General features: G+C 24.5%; 4 protein-coding genes across 8 annotated transcripts in view; 2 read left to right on the top strand and 2 right to left on the bottom strand.

The window, feature by feature from the left end:
• Positions 1-692: 692 nt before the first annotated feature.
• LOC100577602 lies at positions 693-7929 on the bottom strand. Its single transcript, XM_026443362.1, is given in 8 exon segments — positions 693-3138; positions 3199-3350; positions 3442-3624; positions 3627-4043; positions 4119-4884; positions 4952-5835; positions 5956-6210; positions 7860-7929. Coding segments are annotated over 7 exon segments (4713 nt in total). The 5' UTR covers positions 6034-6210; positions 7860-7929; the 3' UTR covers positions 693-905.
• A 239-nt stretch (positions 7930-8168) lies between these two features.
• LOC412913 (Golgi SNAP receptor complex member 2) lies at positions 8169-9472 on the bottom strand. Its single transcript, XM_396365.4, has 3 exons — positions 9322-9472; positions 9037-9261; positions 8169-8935 (listed from the first exon to the last, which is right to left on the bottom strand). Exons 2-3 carry the CDS (start codon positions 9174-9176, stop codon positions 8437-8439), a joined length of 639 nt encoding a protein of 212 aa, XP_396365.1. The 5' UTR covers positions 9177-9261; positions 9322-9472; the 3' UTR covers positions 8169-8436.
• Positions 9121-12672, top strand: LOC409671 (beta-catenin-like protein 1). 4 transcript variants are annotated; one of them, XM_393169.5, is made up of 10 exons: positions 9422-9508; positions 9625-9753; positions 9895-10274; positions 10362-10693; positions 10816-11039; positions 11127-11309; positions 11371-11518; positions 11584-11750; positions 11865-12048; positions 12110-12672. In XM_393169.5, exons 2-10 carry the CDS (start codon positions 9724-9726, stop codon positions 12196-12198), a joined length of 1737 nt encoding a protein of 578 aa, XP_393169.1. In that variant the 5' UTR covers positions 9422-9508; positions 9625-9723; the 3' UTR covers positions 12199-12672. The 4 variants fall into 4 exon arrangements, with proteins under 4 accessions (XP_026299146.1, XP_393169.1, XP_016769886.1 ...); XM_026443361.1 differs by lacking the exons at positions 9422-9508; positions 9625-9753 and adding an exon at positions 9121-9253; XM_016914397.2 differs by lacking the exon at positions 9625-9753 and having other exon boundaries at positions 9431-9508; positions 11605-11750.
• Positions 12673-13567: 895 nt separating this feature from the next.
• The window catches only part of LOC412914, a 35761-nt gene continuing 31829 nt past the window's right edge, over positions 13568-17499 (top strand). For both annotated transcript variants that reach the window (XM_006565545.3, XM_006565546.3), the window contains exon 1: positions 13568-13826. The gene's annotated coding sequence lies outside the window, so the exon portion shown is untranslated. The remainder of the gene's footprint in view (positions 13827-17499) is intronic.

The raw sequence follows: 17499 nt of genomic DNA, 5'->3' as shown, positions 1-17499 counted from the left end.
TGGAAAATAATCTGTTATGTTCTGATCGTTTTTTTATTATATTCTTAAATCGCTTAGTTCTAATATGTGCAATTCTTTCGCACACAAACGCATGAAGCGTAGTGTTCAAATACATTATTAAATATAAGCTTTCATAATTTAAAATTGAAGGAGGAAGTTACTTTCAAATATTTTGCTAGGTGGATGATCTCTTGTTCCGTTTAAAAACAACTTCTTTCTTCAATACTAATTTAATTACGAATGCATTTAATTAGAGAATGATGCGCAATTAACAAATAAATGTTTTTTAAAAAAAATAAATCTGCTTAATGTCCAAATTAATTTTGAAATTACATTTTTGTATATATATATATATATATATATATATATATATATATATATATCAATTATATATTATAAATTGTTTGTATAAAATTTGAATAATTCATAAAGCACATTGCTATTATACAATACTTTTAACTTGTACGGACAACAAAAGATTTTTAATTTAACAATTTAAAAAATTAAATGAACGATATTACAATAAATTTAATATATTATATTTAATTATATTTAAATATCATATAAAGATACTATAGATATGATGAAATATAAAGAATGGGAGACATGATTATTCAAAATTTTCTAATATTTTAAGACAATTAATATGTAGCATAATGTAAATATAAAGTTATATGCTTTGTGAATGTGTACACATTCATATGTCCGTAAAGTGTACAGATGTATTTATTCAAGACTATTAAATATCTCTTGTGTACTTTGATGAGTTAAAAAGCATTCATTTAGATACCTTAACAGAAATTATAAGTCTAATTATAAAACAAAAATTATAAGTCTAATTATAAAAAATATATATTTAGTTATTACTTATTGTTTATTCCATTAGAATTGTACAATATATATTATTAGTTATAATTCTGTAATACAATTTTTTGTTTCTTTAATAAATAATTTACATATTTAGTATTTAAAATATTTTCTAAATTAGTATCATTGAAATAACATTTTTTTTGTAATTGATATTTTGTTTTAATTATACTTAGAACCTCTATATATTTTTTATTATTGTATCCTATCATATTATCTTTTGAAGAACAATTAATATAACTTTTTTGTTTGATGTAATAAAAGCAAAGATTTAAAAATTTTGATTTTTCTCTATAAAAGGGATTATCATCGTGATAAAAAGGATTTTCAATAACAGTATTATTATCAAAATATTTAATATTATGAGTGAACAATTTTATGAAAGAAAAATTCATATCACTATTTATAGGAAAATTTAGTTTTTCAAGCATCACTTCTGATAATAATTTTTGATATATATGTTCATTATGCTTTAAAGTACTGTATTCACTATTAATTGTCTGTAGAACATGTGTTTTTAAATTTTCTGCAATAATTTCACGTATTTCTGTAATTTCATCTTTCAATAAAATTAAACAACAATGTAAAATAGTCAATTTATTTTTACTTGTTAATTCTGAAAATCTATAAATCGAAAATTGTATAAATTCAACTGCAATTTGTCTCATATGTTCTTCTTCGTGAATACTTAAACTAAGTGCATGAGATATTACTTCATTTATCATAAACTCATTTCGAGAAAAAATTATCAATACACATCTTAAAATCCATAAATCAGAATATTTTTTAATTTCTAATTTTTCATTAAATAAATTTTTTATTATCTTTTCAATATCTAATTCATTTATAAGTAATGGTAAATATTTTATTGTCTTCAAAACGTAATTTATCATTGCTTTTAAAAGTAATTCGTTATGAATGATATATTTATCAGACAATAAATATTTAAGTACAATTTTTAAGACTGGAATGCAATATGACACATGATTTAAAAAAGAAATACTTTGATCAATGCAAGGAGAGTTCAAAATTTTATGTAAAATATCAATATCAATATTATTTGTACGATTTATATAATCAACGTACAACTTTGTAGAGATATCGATAAATTGAAAAAATCCTGGTTTTATCTTTTCAGAAGAGAATAAATATGTGTTTTCGTTAAAAATAAATAAATCTTTATCAGATATCTCATCGGAAATAAATTTGTTTAATTCTAAAAATAGTGTTTCTAATATGTAACAAATTTGTAAATTATTTTCTTCTTTAGACACATTGCTCCAAAGTTGTAATATTTTTTTAAATTGTAGTAGTTCCATAGATTTCTTTAATTCATGATTTTTATATTGTTTAATATCCAAATATGAATTTATATTTTCAATTTCAAAAGATAATTTTTCTTTCAAAAATTTCATAGTTAATAAACAACCATGGATTAAATTAATATTTTGACATGAAGAGATATTACATTTTAATTTCTTAAATTCAAATTCAATTTGTAAAAAATTTGTTAATGCTGTGTATGCTTTTGCAGCTAAAAGTCTAACATATAAAACAGGATTTTCAAGTAATATAAAAAATAAATGTTTTAATTTTGATACATATTTTTGTGAAGAATAATCAATTAAATTACAAGCAGTACTCGAAAATTTCGAGAGGAGTATAAGAATATATACAATATTTGAATGTAAATATAAAGTAGTAGAAAATTTTGTAAATGTGAAGCAAAATTTATATAATTCTTTCATAACATGATCTGCAAGTACAGGATAATGTGTAACAAAATGATTAATTGAATAACTATTTCCAAAATCTAATGTATCACTACAATTTTGTCCAGTTAATCTTGAAATTATAGCACTAAATAATTGTAGACCTGCATTTCTAATAATCCATATTTCAGATTCTAAATATCTGAAACAAGTTAATGATATTTTTTCCATGTATGGCATTAATTGTGCATGTAATTCTTTATCAGCTACTAAAGCCTTTAAAAAATGCAAATATCTTGCCCATGGAGAATCATGTTGAGATTCTATGCTTTTTAAATTTATGTCTGAAATATTATCAAGTAAATCTAATAATTTTTGTAGTGCAAAATGTAAAAGAGGCCTTTCTCGTCTATCGTCGCTAACAACTATTTTATAAAACATTATTGATAATCCAGCAGCCTTTCTTGTAATGTTTAAAGAATGCATAGAATCATTTTCTATTATACGTAATATATATTTTTTTGGTAAATTAGAATACTTAGCTTGTTTGCATAAATATCTGAAATTATAAGAAAATAAGATAATTTAATTTTTTAAATTCTATTAAATTAAATTATACCTTGTTAATTGTGCTATTGCTGTACCAGCAGCTTCTACTACTCCTTTATGTCTACATCTGAGTAATACAGTAATAATAATATTAGCGGAACGTTTAATAATATCATCGGAATACATTAATATACCTATTTCGCAAGCTATTTCACAGGATACCTGATTAAAAAAAAATTATTTTATTTTTATTATACGTTAATTTATTGGAAAATAAAAGATTTTATATAATAATAAAGATTAAGATTTTTACCTTTAAAGACATCCAAATACAAGAAATAAGTATCTGATGTGCAGGAGTTAAACTTAAATCATCAAAGTTGAGATTGTCTATTTCACTATTTCTAATTGTTTCATTAATCGCTAATCCCATTTCCGCAAATGATGATGAATATTCTATAAATTCAATTACGATTTCATTTAAAAGACAACATTTTTCAAGTAAATTTTAATTGAAATTAAATAAAATATACCTTTATTTTCAGATTTTGAAGAAAATATATATAAAAAGAAATCTATAGCATCTTCTAATAGATATAATATTTTTTCAATAAATTCGATATTTATGTTAAAATTTTCTTGATTATTTTGAAAAGTAATATTTAATAAAGCAGTCATCATACCATAAAATGGCTTATTTTGAACAATTGCCTTTAATATATCTTCTTTCATCTGCATTAATTGATTTGTAGCTTCATTATATAAAAAATGTGAATATTTCAAATAATTATTGCAATCAATATGTAAAAAATTCAGAGGAAACCACATTACTAAAATTGATATAAGAGCTGCACCACTTTCAATTTCATAAAATTTAGGAGAATTGCAATGTTTTAATGCCGTATGAAATAATATCTAAATTAATATTTTTTTTTATTAAAGAAAAAACGTCAAGAAAATTAATTAAACGATAGACAAATAATTTCTTACCTCTTTCTCTGTATCAGATAAAATATCTTTATCAAAATAATTAAGAATAATAAAAGTAGATAATTGTTTAATATCAAGTGCAGAATCTAATACAAGTTTTAATAGAATAAATAAACTTTTTCTATTTGTAAATTTCCAATTTTCAGTTGTTATTAAATTTTTTTTCAGAAATAATATACATGAAATATTTTCTACACTCTTAGACTTACTTATAATACATTCATCAGTAAATGAAAGTATGGCTTTATATAAGTTTAAACCAAGAATTTTTCTTTGATAACAAGAACCAATTTCAAAACAATCTAAAAAAAATTCGTGCAACCAATGTGTGATATATATTATATCATATATAAAATCTGGATTATTATCACACATTTTTAAAATATTAATGTAAAATATTTTAAAATATTTTACAATTCCATTTCTCATGTAAATTGTTGTGCTATTTGCATTAAGCCATAGAAAATTTCTTGTTATAAAAAATTGATCTCTATTTTCCTTATATAATTTAATTATTTCATAACAATTTATGGCAAATCCATTCAATCTTACAATTTCATTATTATGATTTATATAACATTCAATGCTTGCTTGTTCTGGAAGATCAATATGCATTTCACAAGCCATTTTTTGAAGATGTGAACGTAAAAAATGTTCTTTTATATCTATGATAAAATTCCATAAATAAGGTAAAAGATTTCTATATTTTTTAATAATTGGTTCAAGCCAGTGCTTACAAAGTAATTGAAGAGCATTATAATTTTGACTGTAATTAAATATCCATATTTATATTTCAATTTTTTATTATAATAATTTTTAATAAGTTAACTTACTTCTCTAATGATTCCCAATGATGAAAAAGATAATTTATTATATGTCCAAATGCTTCTTTCCATTCATTTTCGTTTAATTTTTTTACAATAGCAACATAAACTTTTGTACCCGCTGAATGCAAATAATATTTCGTTAGACTAGTACATAAAGAAAGTAAAAAGTCATGAGATGTAATAATTTTAGTTTGATTACAAACTTCGCATATTTCTGCGAGTATATCGTATTTTAATTTATTTTGCCAAGAAATTGTATTAACACAATGTTTAAAGAGATATTCCAAATATCCATTATACTTTTTTTCCATAATTTTCAAATACATATTAAAAATAAGCGTTGAATTTTGCTTACTTATATCATTAATAGCATTACACCAATTTGAAAAAATAATTGTTTCAAGTTTTTGTTCTAATTCTGAATATATACTCCAAAAACTTGTATTCATGGTTCTTTGCAAGCACATATATAATATTTTATATGCAAAATAAGAATATTTAGTATATTTTATACAATGTTCGAATATAAGATTAAAAATAAGAAAACAAATATCATCAAAATATATTTCGCTACGATTAACTTGTAAATATCCATAAGCACAAATCAATTTAAATAGTTCTAATTCAGGGATATCATATTTTTTATCGAAAATGTGTAGTTCATTATGTTTAGAATCTAAAAGATTTATAAAAGTTTCTTTTAAAAGAACCAAAGAAGATTGCATTGATAATAAAGCAAAAAATGTGTGAGAAGCCAATAGAATTCTTTCTCTTCTGGTTTCTGTATTTGGAATAAAAATTTCTATGATATATATAAGGACTGGTTGCCATTGTTTGAAATATTCATCATCCCAGGATTTTGTGCATGATGAAGTAAAGTTTATCAATTTCTAAAAAAAAACAATAAATTCAAAATAATGTTTCATGCTTAAAATATTAGATTTCATGCTTAAATGTAATAGATTTAAATTAAGATAAGAACTAGAGCAATGAAATCAAAAAATACTAACTCTGAAAATAGTAATATCTTCTGTACATGATTTCAATTCTTTGATTACATAATTCAATTCCATATTTTTTGTACACATTTTGTTATTATAATACAGAAAAAGAAGATTCAATTTAATAATTGTATATATTATATATATATACAATATATATTTGTTCCCTATTCATATGAATTTGTATTTGTTGTTTGAAAATTAAAAACTGCTTTTGAAGTTTGTGCAGTTGCATCTGTTTTGTTTCCATCAAGGCTGCATGTCCTGCAATTAATATGTAATAATGTCATTTTTAAAAATTTTTTTTCTAAGTATTAAAAAATTAAATTTAAAAATAATAATTAATAATTAATTCCTGCAAAGCCATAAAACATTTAAAAATTCAAAAGATAATTAATTATTGGTTTAAATATAAACAAGCATATTATTCAACAGCCATAAAATTTGCTTTTGCATAAAAATCTAGATAGCAAAATGATTGAAATGAAAAAAACGAATCATTTTTTTTTTAATATAATGGATTAAGGTTTATCACATCATATAAAAGACAATATTGTATTACTTGTAGTTTTTTTATTATAAGTAATAAAAATAAGAAAACTTAATTCAGAAACAGTTCAATAACTATTAGATGAATTATAATAAATTATAAATTACAGTAGCTAAATTAGTTTATATTATTTATATTATATTTTATCTTGTATTTTGTTCTTCAGGAACATACCCCCCTTGCTCTAGCTGCTCTTTGAATTTCAAGTACTCTCTCTTACGATCAAAGTGTTTTACCTAGTAAAGTAATAAAAAAAAAAATTTAATGAAAAAAGATAAATTGATAAAATTATTTTTTACTTTTATATTATTAATAAACTGAAAACTATAATATTATTGGCTTTAAATTATTAAAATAATATTGATTTATAATATATAACTTACCCATAGTGCAGGACAGAATTTTTCATATTGATCTCTAAATTTCTTACAATCTATTTCTGTTTTACCATCATCAAGACATTTCCAATATTCATCTCTATGATTCCAACATTTTGTACGATCTTCTTTATTTGGAAAAGACATTCTAAAATAATTGAATATTTGATTATTATCTATTAATTAATTAAATTATTTAATTTTTTATTTTTATATTTTATATCTATTATTAACTATAAAGTATTATTGTAAGTTATTATTATTATTAAGTATAAAGTATTATTATATATATTAAAATTTCAAAACTTCGTAAATAAATTTTTATTTAATGAAAATGGAAATTAGAATATTGAAATTGAAAAAATTACACTTACCTATATTAAATGTTTTGAAAATTTTAAATAAATCAATAAAAATTTTCACTTATAAATTCTAAATATATTATAAACTTATTTTTATTTAATGAAAATGGAAATTAGAATATTGAAATTAAAAAAATATAAGTTACTATAAGTTACACTTACCTATATTAAATGTTTTGAAAGTATTAAATAAATCAATAAAAATTTTCATTTATAAATTCTAAATATATTATAAACTTATTTTAACAGAATCAAAAATAATAATCTTAAAATAAAATAAAATGATTACATAATCTTACTTATATTTAAAATATAATTTTGTGCATATGTATAATTCATATGTAAAAATTATAGAAAAAATTTTGTTTATACATTCATAAATTCAATATTTTTAGGAATATAATTTAATCATTTTTTAAATTATTAAATCCAAAATAATATTTAGAAAAAAATAAGATTTAATTTTATTATATATTTTAAAAATTTTTTAGTATTATATAAATATATACGAGAAAAATAAAATAAATAAATTGATATTTATTATTTATATATTATTTTTATATAAATTATAAAATTATTTTGTTCTTATTCTAATAAAAAGTTTATGAAACTATTAAAACTAACCTGTCTATTAATTTTCTTGTAATAAATTAACAAATATTCTACATGAAATTATTTAAATTTTTGTTCACGGTATTTTCTTTTTTTATTTTTTAAATTAAAAATATAAAAAAAAATTAATTTTTATTGAAACATTATACAAATTAAACACATGTAAATAAATACTTTTATAATATTTAATATTCTCACATGTATACATTAAATAAAGTAGAATCAGTGTTGCCAATCTATAAATCAATTCATGGTTTTTAAGAATATGATTTCTAACTAAATTTTTTTATTAAATGATAATAAATAAATTCAATTACTAAATTTATCTGTAATGCTTAGATGTATGCATCATTCTTATTTTATTGTATACAAATACATTTATTAATATATAATTAGCAACAATTAAAAATTTCAAGTTTATAATGCAACATTCAATTTAATAGATAAGGATGAAGCATTCAACATTATTAATTCAAATGTATCTTTCATATAGTAAAAACATGTCAAATTTTTGTATATAATTCTACAAACAACTGTTTAGTAACTAATATTGTTAATTGCATCATCCTATATAATAGAAAATTATATTCTATGTAAGATAAATTATAACTAAAACTATAACAAGACATGTAAACAACATTCCACCAACTAAAATAAATCCATCTTGCCTTGCTCTTTTTTCTATTAGTCTCATTGTAGTTTGTGAAAGTCCTAATGTATTTCCAATATCTATTAATCTTTTATGAGCCCCTTTTAAAGTTATTCTTTGTGATTTCAAACTATCTAAAATACTACTTCCACTTTGGAGAAGATCATCTACACCATAAATTGCATTTTTCAAACTATAATTATGTTGTACATTATGATCTATCATAATATCAACGTGATCATTTGTAGTAAATGTTCTAGATAATAATGCTTCTCTTTCAGCTTCTTCTCTTTGTTTTTTAATAATTTTGTTTCTCCAAGAATTTAAAGCAGCTGTGAGATGACGGCTATCATATTTTAATTGATCTACACGCATCTTAGCATTTTGCCTTTGAAATATAGGACCCTTGAGACATAACACATCTAATTTTTCACAATTACTGAAAACAAAATGATATATCATTTTTATTAAATGTATTAATTAATAAATTATTTGTACAATTTTTATATAAAAAAAATAAAAATCTTTTTAAGTAACTACCTGTTGATGAGATTTATCTTTGATTCTATGCTGTTTTCTATTTCTTTAACATCTAGGTTAAGCGTCTTTTTCTCAAGTTGTGAGAAAAGATGCTGAGTTTCCTGTACTAATTTGTTTGTTTGGTGATATAATGGTTCCATATTTATTAATAAATAATTTCATTCGTCTTTTAACATTCGCGTAAGTTATGACGTGTATATATAAATACTATTGTCAGGTAAATATCTGTAACAATACTTATCAAAATCTATTCAATAATTTAATAATATAAAAGAAAAAAAATACCAAAAACTATGAAGAACATTGCGATATATTAAAATATAGTAAAGTTTAATAATATTTTTTATTTATATAATTATAGAAAAATATAAAATTTTCTTATTTCTAATCAAATGTGAAATAATATCTTCTGCTTGAATGAATGAAAACTACTGACATCTTTAGGTTTAAATCGTATGTAGAACATATTTTTGTAAGTGGCATGAAATTTATATTTATAAATATAATTAAAAAATTCATTAATTTATTAAAATTTTATATGATTTTTACAATCTATTATAATATATTATAGTTTTTTTTAATTTACAGTGATTTACTTATAACATGATGTATATTGATTGAGAGTGATAAATAAATAATATTTGTTATATTTAATTTCTTCAAAAAAGAAAACTATTGTTTTTATAAATGGATATCGGTGAATTATTATCATATAAAGTACGTTTAACAAAATTATTTAAAATTTATTTATAATATGTTTCGAAATTGTTATTATCTAAAATTTTAACCTAAATTTTAACTTAAATATAGTGTAAGATATTTTTAATTATATTTAATTTCTGTATTTATTTTACATAGCCACCAAATACACCAAAAAGACCAATAGCAGGAGAAGAAGATGATGAAGATGAATGGGAAAATGCTAAGAAACCAAAAAGAGTAATTAAAACTCCATATCATGCACGTCAAAGGCAACCAAGAGAAATTGAAATGACTCCAGTTAGAAGCAATGAACCTCCTACACCTATCAGAGCTGCTTTACCTTCACCAGCAAATGATGTAGTTGAACCACAGCTTACAGAGAAAGAAAAACAAGATATTTTAAAATATGTAGAGACTGAAGCTCCAGAAATAGAAGCATTAGATGAAGCAACATTAAAGAGAATGGTTCTTTTGTTTGAAAAAAGAGCACTTAGAAATCAAGAAATGAGAGTAAAATTTCCTGATCAACCAGAAAAGTATATTATTTTCAAATGATGTAGCATAAGCATGAAAGATCAAATTAAAAAAATATATGAAACTAAGAAATAATTTTAATCTTTTAGATTTATAGAATCAGAAGTGGAATTACATGAAACTCTTCAAGAAATTCATGTTGTTGCAACTAATCCAGACTTATATCCTCTGATGGTAGAATTAGGAGCTGTACCTTCGTTACTTGAATTATTATCTCATGAAAATACAGACATAGCAGTTGGTGTAGTGGATCTTTTACAAGAACTCACAGATGTAGATATTTTACACGAAAGCCAAGAAGGTGCTGATACATTGATTGATGCTTTGTTGGAACAACAAGTTTGTGCTCTTCTTGTGCAAAATTTAGAGAGATTAGATGAATCAGTAAAGGAAGAAAGTGATGGAGTTTATAATACTTTAGGTAATTTTTTATATTAAGAATTTGTGTATATATATATGTACACACACACAAAATTCTTAATATAAATTTATTCTTCTATAATTTATTCTTATATATACAAAATATATGTTATATTTTTTCAGCTATTTTTGAAAATTTATTAGAATTTAGACCAGAATTATGTGCGGATGCAGGAAAACAAGGATTAATGCAATGGCTTTTAAGAAGAATTAAAGCAAAAACACCATTTGATGCAAATAAACTTTATGCTAGTGAACTTTTATCTATTCTATTGCAAAATACGCCAGAAAATAGATTACTTCTTGGTGAACTAGATGGAATTGATGTATTATTACAACAATTAGCAGTATGTAATTTAAAAAAATATATATATATGTGGTATATATTCTTTACTTTTTCATGTCTGTTTTTTAAATAAATTTTGTTTTGTTAGTATTATAAAAGACATGATCCTCAAACAGCAGAAGAGCAAGAAATGATGGAAAATTTATTTAATGTATTATGTTCAAGTCTCATGGCAACTGTAAACAGAGATAGATTTTTAAGAGGAGAAGGATTGCAACTTATGAATTTAATGTTGCGAGAAAAAAAAATGTCTAGGAATGGTTCTCTTAAAGTAATTATTAAATTAGAATTTTTATTTAATACATTTTATTAATAATTTAAATATGTTCCAGGTATTAGATCATGCAATGAATGGACCAGATGGAAAAGATAATTGCAGTAAATTTGTTGATATTCTTGGATTAAGAACAATATTTCCTTTATTCATGAAAACGCCAACAAAAAATAGAAAGAGAATGCTTACTGCGGAAGAACACGAAGGTAACAAAAAAAAAAGATAATTTTTATGTTATTTTACAAATTATATATATTTATTGCCATTGTAGAACATGTAATATCAATTATAGCAAGTATGCTAAGGAACTGTAAAGGACAACAACGTCAAAGATTGTTGAGTAAATTCACAGAAAATGATTACGAAAAAGTAGATCGATTGATGGAGCTTCATTTTAAATATCTTGAAAAAGTGGAGGAAGTGGAAAAAAATACAAAGGTTAAAAAAAGAAAATATAAATTTTTATATATGTTTTACTTTAAAATAAGCACATAAATATATTTAAAATATATTTAACATATTTAAATATATTTAATTATATTGCAATTATAGGAAGACGAAGATGAAGAAGAATCATACTTAAGAAGATTGGATAGTGGATTATTTATTTTACAATTGGTAGACTATGTTTTGTTAGAAGCATGTACTGGTTGTCCACCAGCAGTAAAACAACGAGTTACACGAATTTTAGCTCAAAGAAGAGCATCCCTCAAAACAATAAGACACATTATGCGAGGTACGTTCTTTCATTATAATTTATAACTGTTACATATGTTTAATTTTACTATTTTTATTAGAATATGCAGGAAATCTTGGCGATGCTGGAGATTCAGAATGGAGAGAAGCAGAACAACAACACATATTGCAATTAATTGATAAATTTTGATGTATACTTTTTAATGAACAACTTAAAAATTTAAAATTTTCTGCAATTTTAAAATTTTGTCTCATAATAGCAATCTTATTATATAAACATTTAATAACATGTGTAAAATAAATGAATCAAAATATTCATTTTTATATACAAGGATTAAAAAAATAACGTTTGTAAAAAATTAAACGAGTGTCATATATTTTAACAAATTTTTATTTTATGTGCAAAATATAAATTGTGAAGTACGCGCTACTTTAAATTATGTGTAATTAATCGATAATTTTATTGTTTTAATTACTTCATATCAAACTATATGATTAATAATACTATAGTGTACGATAGCGTGAAATTTGTACTCAAAATTTATAATTTATTTTAATTCTTCAACACATAATTTTTTCACCCATTGATGAAATATTTCGTAACGATATCATAGATGTACGTTAATAAAATGGGTGAAAATAAAGCAGTGATCACAAGTTGTCATTGTTCGTATCATGTCAGTTTTGAGCAAGATAGTCCCAAGTTTAACCGACATTGTCCGTCCATACGAATCGGAAGATACCGTTTATAACTTCCAAAATTATTACGGAGAAATTTTACTATCAGATTGTTTATGGAAGAGTTGCTATCGTAGGAAAAAATTTGGATTTTATGAAAAATTTGTCGTGAATAGCGGCTATGTGAAGTACTTTCATCGATTTAACGATCATGGCGACATATTTCATTGTCAGAAATATTTTTCTTATTTCGAATTCATCGTCTGCCAAGTAAGTGAAAATTTTACGTTTTATTTAATTTTTTATGATATTTAAAATAACCGGTCAATAATCGCTCGATGTATACGAACTAAAATATGAACTAAAATGAAAAATATATAAATATATTAAACATATAAGTTATACTTTAACGTACATAAAATAATTCAAGAAACATATTTATGACTAAATCTAATATTTATTTTGTTAAATTTATAATTGATATTATTAAAAAAAATACGCGCGTTTTCTCTCAGACTTACCGTAACCATGGTGATCCACATGAACGCATGCGCTCTCAATTAATATGCTTAATTGTGGCACTGTCTTCTTAGTTCAACTATAGTTGTATATTTAATAAAATTAAGAAGAAAAGTTTAATTAACTAAGTTTTACAGTTAGTTTCAATTACGCATTCGAAATTTTTATTGTTCACACATTGTATATTAGCTTTCTGTTCTGAATGTGGTACCAAATAGAAATGTGTTATAATATATTTAGGGAGGGGGGGGTCAATGTTCGGTGAACGATCGATCGCGATTGGCTTAGCCATGCAGCTGCCTACCAATAGAAGCGCGTGCTGCATCCTTACATGAAAGTTTGCTGCACGAGACAAGCCAGTTTGCTGTTGCAAGCTTCGGAGGTGCGGTTGTTAGTTGCATTAGCCGGTTCGTGGTGGTTTTGCTGTTTTTTTTTGATTTCACGTTTTACATTTTGACGTGTAAAATCAAAAACATTCGTGACAAATATGCTAAGGAAAAACGATACCCGTGCATGATGCGAGTGATAATTTTGTGCATCTTTTTGTGCTGCAATTATATAGACTGAATTTGAAGGAAACTACTGCAAGAAAGTGTCGATTTCTTCAAGGAAACAACCACGGTATGTCATCTGTCAATTTCATCCCTTATTTTTTGATTAATTCATGTTATTGATTGATATCATGTTCTGATTTGGAGTGTGCGTACGCACGTGTAAAAACATATTTATAAAAGCATTATTTTGATTCAAAAAATTAAAACTGAATTATCAATTATTTTTCAATATTTGACATTTGATGTTTAGAAAATATTTTGACATATAGTTCATTGTAGCATATATTAAAGATTTAATCTTTATATTTTCCTTTTTATATATATATATATAGCATGTATATTTAAAAGAAAAAATTTCAAAAAATTAGTATTTATGATCATTGACATCTATATATATATACATAAAATAATCTTCTTATAATTAATCATAATTTCGTATATTATAAATTAAATTTTAATATTTATTATAAAATTTTACAAAGCAATCAAGGAGATTATCCATTTAATTATATAATATGAGAAAATTATATATATAATGTAAAATATTATTATATTTTCTATTAATTTGTTTCTTACATCGCATTCCTAAAATAATCATTTTTTTTATGGTGTCGTAGTCTGAAAATGAAATTTTATTCGTCATAAAAAAAAAGGAAAAGAATAAGATATTATTCATATCATTTTAAATTTGTTTATAATGTTTATTTATATGATTTTAATAATTATACATATAAACTATTTGGATTTTTTAAATATTCCTTGTGTATATAATGAACATTGGACAATTCTCGTTTATAAGGTTTCTTGTTGTCTCGTAACTCCAGTTGAACAACGTCTTTACTATTAAAGCCAATTTCGCAATTGCGTACCTGCTGTGCATCGATGACGTAACATTGCTCCTTTCGATTTGTTGTTATGTACACGTGCTGCGAAGCAACATTCGTCACGTGATTATTGGAAGTACTTTTAATAAATACATACGTCATTCAAGGATATTTTCTTTAATTGATGTTAAAATTTTTTTTTTTCAAATCATTATATTTTTTATTTGAAACATTAAAAAATAAAGCAATTTGAATAAAAAATTAAAAAATTTGAAACAAATTTAAAAGACATGCATGAATTTCATTTTCTAAATTAAACTGGAATTAATTATTACAAAATCTGAATATTTCTTTTCCAAAGGATACTATAATTATTTGTGTTATAGCTTATTTTCATAATTGTGTGTTATCAGAAGAAGGATAAAAAAGAAGAAATTTAAAAGCTATTTTTACTCTGAAAATCAGATATAAAGTTGCATATAAAATTTTTAGATTTACCAATAAATTAAATTTAAAATTTTTTTCGATAGAAATGAAATGATTGGATATTATAAATGAAGCAGAGAATAATTGCAAATAAATATATTGAACACTAGATAGAAAAAAATAGATAAAAAGGATGAATATATTGACAAGTGAAAATTTTGTGATTCCGATATATACAACAAACATTTAATTCCTTTATCGTGGTTTATCGATTGTCCTCGGTGCAAAATGCACGTTGGTGCATCACTATGAATGCTGCAGACAACGTGTAACCTTGAACGAATAGCTTGCGAAATCCAAATAGAGTCCGGACAAACAAACCCTATATGGTATTACTTTTCAAAGTAAAATTCGTTATCTATTTTTCTACACGGTTTTAATATCCAGAAATTCTTTTTATATTTTTTATTATATATATATATTTTTTTTTTATCAAATTTTTTTTATTTCCAGAAAATCATTGAATTCATTTTCAATTGATATTTTTCTTTTTCACGGTTAATAAAATATCTTTATTTAAAATATCGATAATTATAAATAGATTTTAACGATTATTATTTTCAATTATATCTTATCAATCGATCAATAAGTTTATGAATTTCGTTTTTTCGAAGAAGTCAAATAATATTTTTACATGTTTTTTTCAAAAGAATAGCGTACCTTGAAAAGACGGCAGATTGTGGGTAAATTGAAATACTTATTTAAGAAGGATCCAATTAGGGTGCCATTCCTGGAATTGCCGCGGCCAGGTTTACGCCATTATCGATCAAACTGTCCCAGATTCGCGAATTCTTCGTTGCTGAAGCGTTCATGCACAACGCTTCGGCTATCCTGTGTATCTATAGTCAAAGCTTTCTGTTCGGTTTCGATAAAAATCACTTTAATCATATGAATCTTTACTTCCTTAGAATTCTAACAATTGGAATATTTTTTTCTATTGGTTAATCTTTTTCACCCTGTTTTTCCTCTTTAGTACATTAAGAAAACAAGAAAACAATTTAATTTTTAATTTTGTTCTTAAATTTGATCCTGTCGTTTCACATATGAAAAAAAGGAAAAGATGAGCGAAGAGTTTCTAAGAAATTTGGAAAGCTCATTCCCTCTATGCTCAAAGTAATTCAAGGCTGAAAGCGGTCTGGAGTCGAGTCAATTAGCCAGAAGTGGATGGAAATCAAGGGTGGTTAAGGAATCCCTCTTACGAGCGACTTTTTCCCACCGATTCTCTTCGCACAGATTTTTTTTTCTTTTTCAACTCAACCCTACTCCATGTCTGCTCTCTGAAAGTTCGTGTCTGAAAGGCTCGTGTGGCCACTCAAGTCGCGAAAACGCTGAGCGAGCTACTTAAGAACGAGTGAGCGAGCTCGACTGTACTGAAACGTGTAAGTTGCTTTCATGAAATTTACGCTAATTTTTAGGTCAGATCTGCGCCGAATCGAGCGTTAGTGTCGAAAGATATCAGGATGTTCTCTCATCACGAAATCTTGCTCGTGCGCTCTCCTTTCACAAAGAAATTTGCATAGGAGAAATTTGCCATAAACATATCATCTGTGAAGAAGATTCGTCAGCTGATGCTTTCACAAAGCCTCTACTATTTTTACATAACATAATCTTCTCAAAGATAACTTCCAAACTTTCATCATAGGAGCCTCGTTTCTTTTCAATTTCTCGTCGATCAGCTGATCTAGGGAAAAACGAGTCTTTTGAATAGAAGCCAGTGTCCTCGTTACCATTGTTGGATCGTCGTTCTCAACTTCTTATATACCCCCGCTCGAGGCGGCTTTTCAATCCACCCCTTTTGTTTTCCCCGCTGCCTGTTTATTTTCTCCACTCTTTGCACCGTCTTATAAGAGAAAAGCAATCGTATACATGGGTTTTTGCAATCGAAAGAAGACAAGTACGAGATGATTATGGTGATTTCAGACGATTGCGTCACGCATATTTGTTATCCATTGAATTACGCATCTTCCACGTAAAAACCCCTTTTCTTCTTGCGTTTTGCAATAGTCGCGTTGCATTAATCGCGAGTTTCCGTGGGCAGTGTCGTGTGCGCGCATCGAGGAATAACCACAATTTGCATGCACACACTGGTCGATTATGTCATCGGCCCGACGAGAAGGAATTAGTTGGACGGAATGTTATCTTTGCGCCTCGAGCCATTTATTCGAGCACTTTATTTTCTCATTTCGATCAGGTGTGCCTTCGTCGGTTCAATCCTCTACGGGAGGAGGAAAACATAATTGTGATTTGAAATTTCAATTTTTACGAAAGAGATCTTCGTATACAGTTGCTACATTATTACGTAGCCACCTTGTAATTTTTCAATTTCACGTGAGCGAATAAGAGAGGGTGGAGAGAAAACTTGTAGCGTGGAAATCGCGAAAGTGAATGTTTCTACTCGAGTTCCCACGAACTTTCTAGATCAAAGGGATC

Source organism: Apis mellifera, linkage group LG10 (genome assembly GCF_003254395.2).
Source record: "Apis mellifera strain DH4 linkage group LG10, Amel_HAv3.1, whole genome shotgun sequence".
NCBI lineage: Eukaryota > Metazoa > Arthropoda > Insecta > Hymenoptera > Apidae > Apis > Apis mellifera.
Note: the sequence above shows the minus strand (reverse complement) of the source record. Positions and strands in the feature narration are given on the sequence as shown.

Bases quoted from the DNA above. Each gene is read 5' to 3' on its own strand.
- LOC409671 (XM_006565548.3), top strand. From the start codon at position 9,458: ATGAAAACTACTGACATCTTTAGGTTTAAATCGTATGTAGAACATATT. The intron at 9,509-9,894 runs GTAAGTGGCATG...TATTTTACATAG, and splicing joins CGTATGTAGAACATATTTTT to CCACCAAATACACCAAAAAG. The intron at 11,040-11,126 runs GTATGTAATTTA...TTGTTTTGTTAG, and splicing joins TATTATTACAACAATTAGCA to TATTATAAAAGACATGATCC.
- LOC412913 (XM_396365.4), bottom strand. From the start codon at position 9,176: ATGGAACCATTATATCACCAAACAAACAAATTAGTACAGGAAACTCAG. The intron at 8,936-9,036 runs GTAGTTACTTAA...TTTTGTTTTCAG, and splicing joins AAGATAAATCTCATCAACAG to TAATTGTGAAAAATTAGATG.